This window comes from Monodon monoceros, unplaced genomic scaffold (assembly GCF_005190385.1).
Source record: "Monodon monoceros isolate NGI ecotype Baffin Bay Population unplaced genomic scaffold, NGI_Narwhal_1 Super_Scaffold_13, whole genome shotgun sequence".
NCBI classification, from domain to species: domain Eukaryota; kingdom Metazoa; phylum Chordata; class Mammalia; order Artiodactyla; family Monodontidae; genus Monodon; species Monodon monoceros.
Genome location: NW_021703769.1, coordinates 64,880,832 through 64,899,223, shown reverse-complemented (window position 1 = coordinate 64,899,223; position 18,392 = coordinate 64,880,832). Strand labels below are relative to the sequence as shown.

The 18,392-nt window shown below is 38.5% G+C and overlaps 1 protein-coding gene across 1 annotated transcript in view; it reads right to left on the bottom strand.

Annotated features, from left to right (window-relative positions):
• Positions 1-303: 303 nt before the first annotated feature.
• The window catches only part of LOC114894525 (cytochrome b-c1 complex subunit 2, mitochondrial), a 31,858-nt gene continuing 13,769 nt past the window's right edge, over positions 304-18,392 (bottom strand). The window contains exons 8-14 of the mRNA XM_029221289.1: positions 14,598-14,655; positions 9,988-10,083; positions 9,486-9,685; positions 6,622-6,702; positions 4,287-4,363; positions 2,062-2,215; positions 304-883 (exon numbers count right to left, since the gene is read on the bottom strand). Coding sequence (XP_029077122.1) covers positions 800-883; positions 2,062-2,215; positions 4,287-4,363; positions 6,622-6,702; positions 9,486-9,685; positions 9,988-10,083; positions 14,598-14,655 — 750 coding nt within the window. The 3' untranslated portion in view covers positions 304-799. The remainder of the gene's footprint in view (positions 884-2,061; positions 2,216-4,286; positions 4,364-6,621; positions 6,703-9,485; positions 9,686-9,987; positions 10,084-14,597; positions 14,656-18,392) is intronic.

Below are 18,392 nucleotides of genomic sequence, written 5' to 3'. Positions count from 1 at the left end.
GGCACAAGGGCTCTCTAGTTGTGGCACATGGGCCCTAGAGCGCTCGGGCTTAGTTGCCGCACAGCATGTGGGATCTTAGTTCCCCGACCAGGGATCCAACCCGTGTCCCCTGCACTGGAAGGTGGATTCTTCACCACTGGACCACCAGGGAAGTCCCCCTACTGTTACTTTGAATGTTGGGTTGATAGTTAATTACTTGAAAGAGATAGGATAGAAACAGATGAGGGAGAAGGCAAGAAAAAAACCCCATAAAATTCTGCCACAGTGAAGATAAACATAAAATGAAGCAGTGCGAATACAGGATATGACTGGCAGGGAATTTATATTTTTCACAAATAACTCTTTCGCAAAAAAGGCAAAAAAGGGGGTAAAAACCCAGACCATTTAATTATTCTTACCCAAGAAGACAGACTTTTAACTGTGTTTATCTTAAAAAGCCACCAATAATAATCTGGAAATAGTTACTCTGATAGCCACTTAGCCTTAATTTTTAATAGTTTCTCATGCTTCTGTACTTTATTATTATATTCCTGTTCTCCTTTAAAGCATCTAAAACAAAAACTCAGCATGTATCAAATACTTGTTGATTAACTGATTAGGAAAAACGCAAGAAAAACATTTAAACAGAAGTTTTATTGACTTTAGGTCAGTTGGGAACAATTACCTGCATTTATGCTTTATGATATTTCATCTCATTGGAAAAAAGATAAATGTTACATTAGAGACTTTTCACTTTCACATACTTGCTGCTCTTAGTTGAGAAAATGTTCAGCTCTTTCCTGCAATATGTGTTTCAGTACTACAACTCATCAACGAAAGGTGTATGCCCCAAATTTCCACTTGCTGCCATTGACTTCCGGCCAGAAACAAACTTCTTTGCAGCCTTTAAGTAAACAAACAAAATAAGACAGAAAGTTAATAGAAATAAGCAAGTAGATAAACTTCTGTTCCTTTGAGTACTTCATCCTACGTGTGACTGAGCAAGTGTGGTGCTCTAAATATGAGCGTAGCTGTTAAAGAGGGAAAAGGAAAACCCTTCTGACGTTGCAAAACAGGGCAGAGTCTCCTTGAGCAGAGCTGTACTTCCCTGCTTTGGTACTGCAATGGCAAATAGTCTGAGTCAATAAAAATAAACTGATTGTTAACTTAAAAGTTACACTTTATATCCTAGTATTCCTTATGCCGCTACTTTGAGTCCAAAGGCTGGTTGTTTAGGTTAAGTGCAATACCACGAGGAGCAGTCCCACATTATCTCAGGTCAGCTTTTTTAATAAAGAGACAGTGTTGCAGGCAGCTGGGTTGGACTCACATGATAGTATGGTATATAAGATGAGCACAGCCATTTGGAAGAGTATGTAATGATGAACTTATGGTTCAAGTGAAATCAAGTCAGGGCTGCTATCTTAAAATAGCCTGCTTCTTTTTTCTATCCCCAAGGGGAGACCCCTTGGTGAGAAGATGGTTAAGACCTCGACCATGGAAGGGGAGTTGGCATTTTTAATACAGAAAGGACTGATTTTGTGTTCATTCTGTAGTTCATGTACTTGTTAGGCATAGCAGGGAATACAAAGAGGTATAAGACATAGTCCTTGCCCTCAAAACAACTCAATTTTATAGGAAACAATATATGTGAAAAAAAAAAATAGAGCAGGGGCAGGAGAAGGTCTTATGTTGAGAAGACTAAAGAAAATCTTGAGATGGTAGATTGCGAAAGATTGGCAGGATAGAGTTTATTTCTTAGGAGTGAGGAGGAAAATACCAAACTTGACAATTAGGTTGAATCGTATGAAACTGCCAATATTTGACCCTTCTTGACCTTTAAGAACTTAAAATGGTTTAACCTAATGGCAATTTAGTTGCATGAGGAAGATACATCACCCTGAGTTGACAAGGAAGCTATCTGCAGATATGGGGATGAGCCCTTCTGCCTCCACACCAGGTACATAGGCACCAAACACCACGAGAACAGCATATACAGCCCAAGGAAGGTTACGCATTCCTTCTGAAACTGGATCATTAAGGACAAGTTATTTGATGTTAAATAAATTTTCATTTGCTTACATTTATGACATCAGCATCAGCTACCGAGTCAATCTGCTGAAGGACTGTGGATGGCGGCACATATGAACCAGCAACTAGAGCCTGGGACCCAACTTCATCCAGGAAACCCTCAGAAGACTCCACTGACATTAGGTACCCAGCTTTCAGCTTGTTCCTGTCCAATAAAAGGTGTGTAACTAAGGCAGACGCCAGTTTTACAGAGCAAGGCAAAGTATGTTCCCACACCCTTAAACATGTTTGGGTAAATACACAAACTAACTAACAGCTTTGAAATCTTACAGTGCTAAAGGTCTCCATTCTATTTCTTCAATTCACCAACTATTTTAGATACATTTTTGGTGATGGTTTTAGGTATCTCTATTAAAGAACATCCCTATGTGGGCTCTTCTCACTGTCCCTTTAGCAGAATGCTGTGTGCTGATAATATAACTTCCCTTAACCCCATCCCTAGCCCATTTGTGTGCTGGGATTTGTCTCACTGAGGGTAGGGCAAGTGGGGAAGGACAGTATAGGTCTTATAAGTCCCTGTAGCTTAAATATGGGCACAAAAACATCAATTTGAAATAAAACAAAATCCAATTCATACTTATCCCAGAAAGAAATTATGTTCAATAAGGCACTTGAGTTATTTAACTCAAACTAATCTCCTTGGCACTCTGTAGCAAGACTTCCATTTAAACATAATTACAATTTAATGTAGCAATTTTACCACACTGTCCACTTAATTGAAAAAAGATTTTACCTGCAATAAACTTTACCAAGTGACTATTAGTTTGTCCCTTCAGCAATGACACCTCACCTTCTCTTTTTCACTATAGGAGGACTAAGAACCTTACAAAAAAAGTATCAACTCCATCAAAATGGCAGAAAATAAATATATCTTGACATTAACAACCAAAATTCCATTTTCTAAATGTTGCTGTACCTGATAAGAACTGTGCCACACTTATTAAGAAAATACATTTTCTTAAATAAATTAGATTTGAAACAGATTTCTCCTAAGCTTATCCATTGTTTCAATTTATTATAAGGTTTGTTTCTGATGCAATCATGCAGAGCTGCATCCTATCGATCCTTGGTTCCATGTATACAATATTTAATAAATTGTGTTGTACTTATTCGAGAGATGCACTTCTTAGTGTGTTCAGTATAACAAAAGTAATAATACTAATGAGAACAGAAATGGTAAAAGACTGTTCCCTCCTGGGTTGTAATTCACCCTGTCATATTTCCTTTGTGGGCAATACTAAATGATCACAGAGGCCTCCGGAGTTTTAGGATTCACATTCTGAATTGTCCTAAATGGATGGAGTCAAATTTAAATGTTTTAAACTCCTGTATGAAAATGCAAGCTGATTTCCAACTCTGTCCAAAGTCTGTCTCTTTTAGAGAAACTCCCAGAGCTACTGAGTTAAGAGGAGTTGTTAGCACTTTCAATGTGGGAATTTAAAAATCACCAAGTAGGAGACAGATATTACAATCTTTTAATCGGATATATTTTTTGGTCTATCAAATCAGTAAAGAGGAAAAAGTTGCCAATGGTTATGGTAGAACAGGCACTCTCATATATACTGACAATGTGCTTATCAACTGGTAAAACCTTTCAACATTGTGACTCCAAAATATAAAAATAAAAATATTACATAAACACAAACGTATATTTTAATGCACAGCCTTTCATTATAATGTTTATAACTCTTGGCCCAGTTGCGAATCTATACCAAGAAAGTAATATGAAATACAAAAATGTTTTAAAACCCAAAGATATCCTTTATAGTTTATAATTTCAAACTGCCTTGTTGAAAATGTCCAATAAGTATATTTTGACACACCAATTAAAACTGTTTATGACAAATTTTTAGTAATAAAAATAAATGGAATAAATGCAAACAGCATTATAATGTTAAAAAAAGAGAAGAATCATTGGTAGGGAATGAAAAATAATTTTTGTCTTTGTAATTTTCAATTTCTACAATAAACACTAATAAGTATTATTTATTAACAAGTATATATACAATATTAACAATTATATTTAAAAATGGTCAAGAAAATAATCAAAATGTTAACAATTATATCTCTAGGGGGTAGGAGTGTATTTCCCTTTCCTTTTAAATACTTTTCTGTGCCTTTCAATCCTTTTTATGTATTTATTACAATAGTGTTGTAACTAGAAAAAATACAACTTTCAAATAATTGAAACATGAAACATTAATATTGAAACTTACTTGGCAACTTGGACATCTGTATTAGAAAGGTTTCCTTGAGCAACTGTTTTTACTTGGTTATAGGCAGCCTTGATAACCTAGGATAGACAAGTAAAAGCTGGTCATCTTTGATCAGTGCCAAAGTCTGCCGCAGGGGCTTCTCTGGTGGTGCAGTGGTTGAGAGTCTGCCTGCCGATGCAGGGGACACGGGTTCGTGCCTCGGTCTGGGAGGATCCCACATGCCGCGGAGCGGCTGGGCCCGTGAGCCGTGGCCGCTGAGCCTGCGCGTCCGGAGCCTGTGCTCCGCAGCGGGAGGGGCCACAACAGTGAGAGGCCTGCGTACCGCAAAAAAACAAAACAAAAACAAACAAAAAACAAAGTCTGCTGCAGCATTCAAATGCTCCTCTACTGAGGCAAAAACAAAAGATGGAAGGTTAGTTCCAGAGAAACAGTATAGTGTCCATTTGGAATTCTTAAGTCACTACGTGCTGCTTACTCTTCCAAGGTTCCATAAAGCAGCTGTTTGTACAATATCCAAGTGGCCAAGTTTCTTAACAAACGTTAAGTGGCAGAGGGCAGAGGATGGCAGTTGGGTTTAGGAAAAGAAATCTCAGGGATTTATCATTGCCTACAAAGAATAAGCACCTCAAAATTTTCCCAAGACTCTCAAAGTATCATGTAATTAATACTGCTATCTCTTACTATTCACTAAGAAAAAAGTAGTAATCCATACACAGCCAAATCTGTAAAGCCTGTCCATACCTGGAGTGCTAGAGTCATGAAGGAATCAAGTTCTAGTGATATGGGTGGGTACTTGGTAAATATATGTTGAATAAATAAATTAACAATAAACCTGGCCCATGATTTTCTCCCTCCCAACCCTGGCACCATTCTGGGTCTGCTACTTACTGTTCTTTCTAATCACCTAAACTCTAGGACCTTCATTTCCCCTCCAGGTGAGCTACCCATTTCCATAGCCATACCCCAGACCTGCACATAACCTAGATCTGACCTACCTCTGAAATCCTCAATTCCAAGACCTGCGGCCTAAGTCTTTAATCACGCTATCCTTATCTTCCATTTTATCAACATCTCTAGGTCCTTGATTTGTCCACTTTCAATCTATCAGGTCCCCCTGGCTTCACTTCTTTAGCCTAAATCCATGAATCATCTCTTCAATCACTCTTGCCAGTGTTTCCAACTTCCTGCCATCTGTTCATACTTCTGACCTGCCTACTTTGCAGGATTCCAGCCTGGGATCAACCCTACTGCCTGCCTCCTCCATTTCTGCATTAGGCTAGACGTCTGGCTGTACTATGAATTTGTGGTCACTTATCTCAAGGAGACATCTGTACTGCTGTTATGCTCATTCTGTGTGCATCTAGCCACTCATCTGTCCCAAACCTCATTACTTTCTTTAAACTCTCCTCCCTTCTCTTATTCTCAAAACATGACTTAGCCTCCTACCTTACCAGGGATGTACTGCCTCATCTTCCCGACATCCTCTTCTCCCATCAGCCTTTGTGTCCAAGGCTAAAATGTCCGATTGTACTTTGGATCCTGCTTACTGTTGCTTTTTCAGACTTCATCCATCTATAATTTATCTCCTATATTCGCTCCAATTTTCTTTCCTTTCAGTGTGAATGTCTCTTCCTACTTAATCTCTCAGTGGAAACTCTCCTAAAACTACCACCCACCTCAAGTCTATGCTCCACCTGCCTGCACCAACTTTGTATTTCTTTCTTCCCATTCATTCCTTAATATTGTAAATTTTAGTTCACTTCCAATACTCTGATAAAAACTGATAGTATCACCAATATTATCCTAGTTTGCTAAAACTACCAGACCTCTCTGTGGTAACTAAACGGATGTTAATCCAGAGTATATCGAAACAGTGTTAACCATTCTCTCTTTCCTGGCCTCCAAACGTGCCAGTTTCTCTTCTTTTTCTTTCTGTTTCTTTTTGGCCATTTTCCTTAGCTTGACCTTCAGTTTTCTTCTCCTCCAACCTTTCACATGTAACCCTGACTTCAACACACTCTTTATAATGATGACTCCCAGTATACATCTTGGCCTTGACCTCAACTGAGTTCTTCATTTAGATATCCCAGAGACAACTCAATGCCACATGCCCACACAGAACGAAAATACCAAGGAAACATTTCCTCCCTCTTTTCTGGAAGCATCAGTATATGCGTTTTTCATTTCTAACTTTCCTCCACAGCAGATAACACTTTAATGATATTACACTATACAGAACTCTGATAAATCATGGCATTCAAACATTCCATGTTCTTACTAAAAATATGTTAATGGGGGAAAAAATCTTGTGAGAATTGATGAGTTTGCAACTTACATCTCCAGCAGCTGCAGCCTGTGAGATAGTGTAAATCCCAAAGAGTCCAGAATCTGAGTAACTGGCATTAAAAGCGGAAACCTGAAAATATAATGAAACTTTACTGTATGTCATTCTACCAGGTAAAACAGGGCACAATTTCCCTAAGGCTGTCTAGACAAAAACATATACCTTCACAGTATAAGCAAAGACATGGATTAATATTTCACTTAAATGGTTCTATTAAGGACTGAAGTGTTCTATATACAGGTTACCTCTTTCACAACTGTAATGTTCTAGCTTTTCTCATTTAACTCTTTCTAAAATGACGGCTCACTTTCCTTGGTATTTTCTAACCTTTTGATGATTAAAAGTTAATGCAAACATTAACTTGTGAACATTACTATTGTAGATTCAGTACAGCTGAGTGGTATAAATCATGGGCTTTGGCATTAGATAAACCTGCTTTCTTCCCTCTGCTGTTGGTGGTGACTTCCTTTTCACCAATTCGCTTTCACTTCTCCTATAGACTAAAATTAAAGGGTTAGGAAAAAAATTTCTGCTTAGTATCTATTATTCAGATGTCCAAGGGAGCAAGAAGTTTAGCCTCTGGAAAACGGGTATGTCTGTCTGTAGTCTGAGTAGAGTGTTAAGTTCCTTAAGGTGGACATGACACCCTAGTAAAGTGCTTTTCAGTGTTTATGTGGACCGTTTACATAAGGATCACTTGAGTTGTTACTAAAAATGTAGACTTTCAGGTTCCTACAACAGATCTACTCACTCAGATCACTAAAGATGCAGTCTGGGATTCCGAATTTTAAACTAGTGTTCCAGATGAAGTTTGAAAACCATTTGTTTGGCCCATACGAAGCATACAAAGATATGCACTTCAATCACCTGAAGTCTAATTACAATTCTGAGACTAACTAGTCATCCTCCAAATTTCTGGCCAAATTCTAAAGTAGGAATTTATATTAATTTTTTTTTGGTGGATTTATCTTTTAAATTTATTTATTTATTTATTTATGGCTGCAATGGGTCTTCATTGCTGCACGCGGGTTTCCTCTAGTTGCGGAGAGCAGGGGCTGCTCTTCGTTGCGGTGCCTGGGCTTCTAATTGCGGTGGCTTCTCTTGTTGTGGAGCATGGGCTCTAGGTGCACGGCCTTCAGTAGCTGTGGTATGCAGGCTCAGTAGTTGTGGTGCATGGGCCTAGTTGCTCCGCAGCATGTGGGATCTTCCCGGACCAGGGCTTGAACCCATGTCCCCTGCATTGGCAGGCGGATTGTTAACCACTGCGCCACCAGGGAATTCCCAGGAATTTCTATTATATTATGTCACTGGATTAGATTAAACTCCAACTACCCAAAGCATCATTAACATTCAATGGTGAAGAGTAAAGCATGAAGAAAAGAAAACAGAGCAGACCATGAACGAGGAGAAAGAAAATCTGGAGGATATCTAATTAAGGACTAGGACTAATTTAAGATAATGGTTTTGGGGAGTTCCCTGGTGGTCCAGTGGGTAAGACTCTGAGCTGCAGGGAGCCTGGGTTCGATCCCTGGTCGGGGAACTAGATCCCATGTGCATGCCGCAACTAAGAAGCCCACATGCTGCAACTAAGAAGCCCGCATGCTGCAACTAAAAGATCCCGCATGCTACAACTAAACATGCTGCAATGAAGATCCCACGTGCCACAACTAAGACCCAGTGCAGCCAAAATAAATAAACTTAAAAAAAAAAAATAAGATAGTGGTTTTCAAACTGTGCTCCAGGGAACTCTAAGGTTCTGTACAGAAGATTCCAAGGGTTTCACTGTCAAGTAAGCCTTCTAAACTCCTTTAAAAGCAAGAACTTTTGTGTTGGGCATTGCAGTTGGGGAATGGCACTGATGAAAAAGGCTCCTCTGCTAAAAAAAAAAAAGTCTGACACTACCACTAAAGTATTAAACAGAGGAATAAAAAGAGAAGATGACTGATTTTAATTTTCACCATTAAGTGTCAAATGGCCGAAGACTCAGAGGCATAAACCTACCTGTGCCATGTACTATTGCTGAAATTATGAACGATACTTAATCCTACAATTTAGTACATTTGTTACTTTATAAAGATATAATTGAAGGTCACATGGGGCATTACATTGGGCAAACTACCGTCACTCATTAAATATTTTGCCAGTTGACATTTTACATTCTTGATTTGAGTATCGTTATTTTGAAAGCTTTAGCACTTTCCTCACTGTCATAAAAAGGTGTCTTCTAAGGCAACATAACTTTTGGTTATGGTTAAATGTCATTTTTCTCTTTTAACTTAATCTCAAGCTGGAGGAGCAGGTCTGTAAGTAATTTCTTGCTGTATATCTTGTACACTTGGTTGGAAAACATGAAGGGCAGCGAAATTCAGGAAGTAGCCACAAGAATAGAAGGGGACAGAAGAAATCAGAAAAAACGACTAATTAGAATCTAGGGGAATGTTTAATATCTAAAACTTTATTCTAAAGGGAACTGAAGTGTGAATTTCTGACTTTTTAAGCATTCAATTCTTCCTTTTATATTAGAATAACAGCAAGTTTTTGATAGACCCACTAAGGTACTAAAATTAAGCCTGGCTGTCTCTTCAATTTTACAAAGATTTTCTTTGTGTTCATCTTAATTTTTTTTTTTTTTTTGGCCACACCGCGTGGCACGTGGGATCTTAGTTCCCTGGCCAGGGATAGAACCCGTGCCACCTGCAGTGGAAGCGCGCTGAGTCTTAACCACTGGACCACCAGAGAAGTCCCTCATCTTAAATTTTAAAAGCAGATTAACATTAAGAGCAAGTTATCAGGACTACATCGTAAACACTGAGCCTGTGAAAACAAAAGGAGAGATATCGACTGTTCAGACTCACATCAAATGGCTGGTGAATTCCCTTGGCAACAGCTTGGTATAGAGAGCTGGTGGCATTGCTGCCCCTCTTAACATGTGGTCCAGCACCGAGGACATGCTGGAGAACACTAAACGCATTTGCTTCTGCACTTCCTGCAGCAGCACTTTCTGCTACAAGAGCAGCATGGACGAGACTGTCTCCATTCTGTTCTCGAATTTCACCTGGGGCCAGGTAAGGCAAGAGCGAAGAAAGTGGCTTTTGGTTTTATTCTTCAATATTCTCTACAACACAGTATTAACCCATTAAGATTAAGCTTTTCCCTAGCCTGGCTCTCCTTGCTATCCTGCCCTTCCCCCAACACATACACAAACATGTTTAATACATAACACTCAAGCAATCTAATTCTTTCTTTCCACACTGATACTATTTGGTAGTAAATAATCAGGCCTATTATACTCCAATATGCTACTGGGGGGAGAGGCGGCATCCTGGTAAATTAACCTTAATGGAACAAAGCGCTTACCTCCACGGTACTTGGTCTTTGCACCAGATAAACCAAGCCCACCCCTCATGTTGAGAAACTGTTCAGCAACTTGCTTTAGAACAGGATGACTCACACCTATTTCAAAAGAAACAAAAACAAACTAGAACCAGAATTTCTAGAACACAATTGTAAAACACTATTTTAAAAATACGTCATTATACAATTCAAATATTACAGAAATAAACAGTAAAGAAAATAACACAAAAAAAAAAAAAAAAAAAAAAAAAAAAAAAAAAAAAAAAAAAAAAAGAAAAAAAAAAGAAAATAACAGCCTCCCATAATGCCACTCTTCCAGACATATGCATTTACAGCTTTACTATATATTCATGTAGAACTTTTTCTATGCAAATATTATCCTTTTTATTTTTAAAATGGTGTCATTCTATTGATATTGTTTCTAACTTGTTTTTTGTAATTTACATCTAAGTGAATGGACTACACCAAACATTTAATGGTTATAAAGAATTTTATTATATGGATATACCATCATTTATTTAATCAATCTCTTCTTGAGGGACATTAGTATGCTTCTAATAGTTGGCTATTAAAACAATATGGCAATGTGCATCAAAAGACATTTTCAAAAGAGTGAAAAGATAATCCACAAAATGGGAAAAAATCTGGTAAGGATTAGTATCCAGAATATATAAAGAACTCTTATAACTCAACAATTAAAAAAAACAAATAACCCAATTAAAAAATGGGCAAGGGACTTGAATAAGCATTTCTCCAAATAAGATATATAGATGGCCAAAAAGCACAAAAAAATATGTTCAATGTTATCAATCACTACGGAAATGCATATCAAAACCACAATGAGACACTACTTCACACCCATTAGGATGGCCATAATCAAAGACAGATAATAAGTGTTGATAAGGATGTGGAGAAATTGGAACCCTTGTGCACTGCTGATGGAATGTAAAATGGTTCAACTGCTTTGGAAAACAGTCTCGCAGTTCTTCAAATGGATAAACAGAGAGATACCCTATCCTGGCAATTCTACTCCTAGGTATACACCCAAAACAATGAAAAAGATGTTTTGTTAAAAAACTTATATATGAATGTTTATATTCATAAAAGCCAAAACATTCAGGAACAACCCAAATGTCCAGCTAATGAATGAATAACAAAATGTGGTAATGAAATATATTTTTCAGCCAGAAAAGGGAATGGAACATTGGTACATGTTACAATATGGATGGACTTTGAAAACATTATGCTAAGTAACTAAGTGAAAGAAGCCAGTTACAAAGGCTATTATTGTATAATTCCCTTTATATGAAATGTCCAGAATAGTCAGCTCTATACAGACAGAAAGGAGATTAATGGTTGCCAGAGGCAAGGAGGAGGTGGAACAAGGAGTGACTGCTAATGAGTATGGGGTTTCTTTTGGGAATGGTGAAAATGTTCTGGAATTAGATAGTGGCAATAGTTGCATAACTCTGTGAGTATACTAAAAACCACAAACTGTACACTTTAAAAGGGTGAATTTTATGGCATGTGAATTATACCTCAATTAAGCTGTTATTTATAAAACAAATGAACAAAAACCCAATATTGCAAATAATATTCTCATGCGACTATTTTGTAAACCTGACCAAATGTTTTGGCAGGGTAAATTCTTAAAAGTAAATGCTGGGCCTAAGAGTATAAACAATTACAATTTTAATATATTAAAATAAACCTCCAGGGACTTCCCTGGTAGCACAGTGGTTAAGAATCCACCTGCTGGGCTTCCCTGGTGGCACAGCGGTTGAGAGTCCACCTGTCAATGCAGGGGATGTGGGTTCGTGTCCCCGTCCGGGAAGATCCCACATGCCACGGAGTGGCTGGGACCGTGAGCCATGGCCGTTGAGCCTGCGTGTCCGGAGCCTGTGCTCCGCAACGGGAGAGGCCACAACAGTGAGAGGCCCGCATACCGCAAAAACAAACAAACAAAAAGAATCCACCTGCTGATGCAGGAGACACGGGTTCAATCCCTGGTCCGGGAAGATCCCACATGATGCAGGGCAACAACTACTAAGCCCGTGCGCCACAAAAGAGCCTGCGCTCTAGAGGCCGTGAGCCACAACTACTGAGGCCACGTGCTTCAACTACTGAAGCCCGCACGCCTAGAGCCTGTGCTCCGCAATGAGAGAAGCCACCGCAATGAGAAGCCCGCGCACCACAACGAAGAGTAGCCCCACTCGCCACAACTAGAGAAAGCCCGCGTGCAGCAACAAAGACCCAATGCAGCCAAAAAAAAAAAAAAGTCCTCCAAAAATGTACCATTTTGGGGCTTCCCTGGTGGCACAGTGGTTGGGAGTCTGCCTGCCGATGCAGGGGACACGGGTTTGTGCCCCAGTCTGGGAGGATCCCACATGCCGCGGAGCGGCTCGGCCCGTGAGCCATGGCCACTGGGCCTGTGCGTCCAGAGCCTGTGCTCCGCAACGGGAGAGGCCACAACAGTGAGAGGCCTGCATACCGCAAAAAAAAAGTACCATTTTACACTCCCACCAATAATTTTTGAGAGTACCTATTTCTCCATACCATGGTTAATACTGGGCAGTGTCAATCTTTTAATTTTTGTCAATTTCACAGATTAAAAATTTTTTAGTTATTACATCTTTTACAATAATTGGCCACACACACACACACACACACTTTCCCCATGAATTGGTTCATGCCCTTTGTCTATTTTTCTACTAAACTGTACTTAAAACAAAGCAAAACAAAAACAAAAGCTCTTTGTAAAAGCTCTTTGCTTAGAGAAATCTGCCCTTTTGTCATAGGTTTTGCAAATACTGTAATGAATTTGAAAGCCAGTGCTTTAAAAAGTTAAATGCTGGATTCTGCTCAAAAATAAAAAAGACTAGCTATTTTTTTTTTTTAGAGTTGTGGAGGATTTATTTATATGCTATAAAACTGTGTTGGGGAAGTTGTATTTTTTTTATTTTTTATTGACGTATAATTGATTTACAATGTTGTGTTAATTTCTGCTATAAAGTGACTCAGTTATACATATATATCTTTTTCATATTCTTTTCCATTATGGTTTATCACAGGATATTGAATATACTTCTCTGTGCTATACAGTGGGACCTTGTTGTTTACCCATTCTACATATAATAGTTTGCACCTACTAATCCCAAACTCCCAATACTTCCCTCCCCCAGCCCCCTCCCCCTTGGCAACCACAAGTCTGTTCTCTGCGTGAGTCTGTTTCTATTTCATAGATAAGTTCATTTGTGTCATATTTTAGATTCTATGTGTAAGTGATATATGGTATTTGTCTTTCTCTTTCTGACTTACTTCGCTTAGTATGATAATCTCTATGTCCATCCATGTTGCTGCAAATGGCATTATTGCATTCTTTTTAATGGCTGAGTAATATTCTATTGTATATATGTACCACACCTTCTTTATCCATTCAGCTGTCAATGGACATTTAGGTCGTTTCCATGAAAGACTAGCTATTAAAATCCTATCACATACTGACTTTCTTTTTTTTTTTTTTCTTTTTCTTTTGCAGTACGCAGGCCTCTCACTGTTGTGGCCTCTCCCATTGCGCAGCACAGGCTCCGGACGCGGAGGCTCAGCGGCCATGGCTCACGGGCCCAGCCGCTCTGCGACATGTGGGATCTTCCCAGACCGGGGCACGAACCCGCATCCCTTGCGTCGGCAGGCGGACTCTCAACCACTGCGCCACCAGAAAAGCCCCACATACTGACTTTCTGACATAAACAGAGGATGAGTTCTGAAATTTTGTGTTCACATAATTATAGCTTAAAGAACTACTCTTTTTTATTTAATGACTCACATTGAGACAGTGAAAAAATACTTTTATTCATAACTATAAGTGCAACATTTAACAGTAGCACATCTTAGAGTTTCTCTTTTTTCAATTAACCACTTTCTAGAATGAGACAGAACAACATAATGGAGAACTGTATAATCAAAATTTAAGAAAATACCCAAGTGAGTATATTATAAATTGAGGCTGGTTACCTATATAGTGACAGAATTACAATGTACTGGAAAGGTGTCCCATCCCCTACCACACCAAATTATAAAGGAAAAGTCAGCAGCCTCAGTGAATTTTCTGACTATCTACCACTTTCTCTGGGAGCCAAGAACCATGGAACTGTAAATTATCTAAATATCGCTCTATATATAACTATAAAAGATGTATATATACATAGTTACATGTGATAGTACCTGATTTTTCAGAGTTTCAAGGATAATTCTACCTCCTCATTGAATAAGTCAGTCACTTGTTTCACTATCTGCCAAGTCATACTTCTTTTTTTTAACTGAAGATTTACAATGTTGTGTTAGTTTCTGGTATACAGCAAAGTGATTCAGTTATAAATATTCTTTTCCATTATGGTTTATTACAGGATATTGAATATAGTTTCCTGTACAATAGGATCTTGTTGTTTATCCATTCTATATATAACAGTTTATATCTGCTATTCCCAAACTCCCAATCCAACCCTCCCCTGTCGCCCTCCCTGTTGGCAACCAAAAGTCTGTTTTCTATGTCTGTGACTTAAAAAACTACTCTTAAAAGAAGCAAACTGACATGCAGGCAATTCCCAACTTACCAAGTCCAATCAAAGCCATTCTTGCACTTGTAAAATGATTCTGTACATAGTCATGTAACTGAGGAAGTAAAAACATTTATTAGGTTATATTGGTATAAATATAAAAAGCTATAAAAACGTGAAACCACAGTTCAGCAGAAGATAAATACTCAGGCTTAAAAGCTGCTATAATGAACTATAAAGGACTACTTAGTACTGAATTAAACTGAGCTTTCAAAAACCATTGCTTAAAAAGAACTAGAACTTAATGTGGTGATGGTTATGTAACTCAGTGAATATAATAAAAGCCACTGAATTGTGCATTTTAAATGCGTGAACTGTATGGTATGTGAATTACATCTCAATGAAGCTGTTAATGGAAAAAAACAGAATTAAAAATTAGAGCACACATTGGCTTGAACTTGAAGATATGGGACTAAGTATGATTTTTATTATAATGTGATTTAAGTAGTACATCAGGTTTCTTTTGTCTTTATACAGGTAGTAATAAAGCACTGCTATTAACATTCTATAGTAGGGCTAATAGAGTTATATCACTATACCCCTACTGCACATCTTTGAAGGTTTTTTTACTCTGAGGTTACTGTCTATACCAGGGTTTCCAACCTGGATGATTACAGAATTATATGGGGAGCTTAAAAAACAAAAACAATGTCTCCCCACCCCATCCTATTCCTGTGCCCACTGTATAGACTGATATAGTAGATTCAATGTGAGATCTTGGAATCTTTATTTAAAACAAACCACCCACCCATCTAATAAACCACCCAGGTGATCTGAGGATCAGCGAGATTTGACAATCACTGGTTTATACTATCACTTTAGACCTAATATTCAAAAGTAGGGCTAAAACATGCATTCTAAACAGGCACACTATTGCTCCCACGGGAGTGAAAATTAGTTCTTTGGGGTAAGAAAAAACCTTATTCCTTTATATATAAACTACAAATATACATACAGTACATAAACAGATATACAGTATATCCATGGCATTAAGTAAGAAGTAAGTCAGAAAAAGAAAAACAAATACCGTATGCTAACACATATATACGGAATCTAAGAAAAAAAAAAAAAAAGGTCATGAAGAACCTAGGGATAAGACGGGAATAAAGACACAGACCTACTAGAGAATGGACTTGAAGATATGGGGAGGGGGAAGGGTAAGCTGGGACAAATTGAGAGAGTGGCATGGACATATATACACTACCAAACGTAAAATAGATAGCTAGTGGGAAGCAGCCGCATAGCACAGGGAGATAAGCTCGGTGCTTTGTGACCACCTAGAGGGGTGGGATAGGGAGGGTGGGAGGGAGGGAGACGCAAGAGGGAAGAGATATGGAAACATATGTATATGTATAACTGGTTCACTTTGTTATGAAGCAGAAACTAACACACCATTGTAAAGCAATTATACTCCAATAAAGATGTTAAAAAAAAAAATTCATGAGGGGTGGGTATTGGCTGAAAAGGCTCCTTGGCTAATGTTGAGAACTGTGAAGCTAAGGTAATAAAACTAAACTTTTATTCAATTTATCAGAATTTGTGCCCTAAAATGAATGGTGTCTCCATCTATGGAGCCACCTTGGAAAGTCATATTCTTTTTTTTTTGTTGATGTTTTTCTATTGAATGCTGCCTTTGCTCAAATTATTCTAGCAACCATTTCTTTAGAATTTCCTTTAGCCTAGGGATACATTTAAAAAATGCTAATAACTTTGAGATAACCATGGTTAACATCTTGGTATTTGTCTATGATGCACACACCTTATTTTTTTAAAAATGGGACCCCTTGGTACATCCTATTCATAAATTACCTTTCCTTTACTTGACAATAAGCTATGAAAACTTCATTATCAATTAATATTTTTGAATGGTTCAATAGTATGCCATTCTACAGATATTTAATATATTATTTAACTAGTTCTCTAATGTTGGATATTTGATTTGTTTCTTCTAATTTTTCACAATTACAAACAATGCCACAATAGACATCCTTGTAGGTAAATGTTTTGTTATCTGCATCCTTTTAGCTACCTCAGTAATATATCTTCACAAGAGTGAATTTGATTTCTGAAAAACTTCAAAAACTTACTAGAGGCCAGTCTTATGAAACATGTTGGCTGTTCCAAGTTGGATGATATCAGTTATAACTTTGTTTAACAGTACCATATGAATGGTAGGCATTAAATTGATAACTGGATAGTTTTCTTAACCAGGAGATAAGTCAAAAGAGGAAAGGGATACAAAATTCAGTTTTCTGTAGTGGATAACCAGAAATGAGAATAAAAGCCTAATTTCTGAGTCATATATACTTTGAAAGTGTTGATAATTCCCAGTTTTTCTCTTAATGTCTCTTGGTAAAAAGTTTTTTGGGGGGTGGGTGAGGGGTAGGAGTAGGAAATTAAGATCGTATACACATACCTACACTTGCAAATTTAATGCTCAATGTTTCACATTTTGGAAACAAAGTTCTATGATATATACATGGCTGTGACATATGACAAATGTGCACTGCCAGCAAAGTGAGGCAGGTGTGCTGGAGAAGGTAAATGAGCTGGTGAGCAGGCTGGTGACAGAACGGGAGGCAAGAAAGTGGGGTTCATTCCTACCTATGTATTCAGAGTGGTTAAAGGAAGACTTTTAGTCACAAGATTATGGTATTTAAACACTTACATACTGTTTAAAAGATAGATATACATAGACAAGGGTCTAGAAGAAAAATACACCTAGGTGCTAACAATGAGTGCCTTTAGGTGTGTGAGATATCTTTTGTCCCCCTTTATTTTCTGAAATTTCTGTAAGGAACATGTCCATTTTGCAATAAAAACTTTTTTAGTTGAAAGATACACAAAAATTGTTCAGATGGAATTTTAGTTAAAAAGCAAGCTGCTGGATAGGAAATTCCCTGGCTGTCCAGTGGTTAGAACTCTGCTCTTCCACTGCAGGGGGCACCAGTTCAGTCACTCGTAGGGGAACTAGGACCCCACAAGCTGCATGGCGTGGACAAAAAAAAAAAAAAAAAAAAAGCAAGATGATGGAAAAAAAGCAAGCTAGAAAATTTCTTAAATTAGAAGATACAGGCTTCCCTGGTGGTGCAGTGGTTGAGAGTCCGCCTGCCAATGCAGGGGACATGGGTTCGTGCCCCGGTCCCACATGCTGCAGAGCAGCTGGGCCCGTGAGCCATGGCTGCTGGGCCTGCACGTCCGGAGCCTGTGCTCCGCAACGGGAGGGGCCACAGCACTGAGAGGCCCGCGTACCAGAAAAAAAAAAAAAAAAAATTAGAAGATACAAAAAACAAGCAAACGAAACTGAAGTGGTAGATGAACATTCAATTTAATGTGAAAATAAGCACATTTTAAAAGGTAATGTGTTGGAGCCTGAACCAAGATGGCAGAGTAGAAGGACGTGCTCTCACTCCCTCTTGTGAAAATACCAGAATCACAACTAGCTGCTGGATAAGCATCGACAGGAAGACACTGGAACTCACCAAAAAATATACCCCACATCCAAAGACAAAGGAGAAGCCACAGTGAGATGGTAGGAGGGGTGCAATCACAGCAAAACCTAATCCCATAACTGCTGGGTGGGTTACTCAGACTGGAGGACACTTATACCACAGAAGTCCACCCACTGGAGTAAAGGTTCTGAGCCCCACGTCAGGCTTCCCTAACTAGAGGTCCGGCAACGGGAGGAGGAATTCCTAGAGAATCAGGCTTTGAAGCCTAGTGGGATTTGATTGCAGGACTTCAACAAGACTGGGGGAAACAGAGACTCCACTCTTGGAGGGCATACACAAA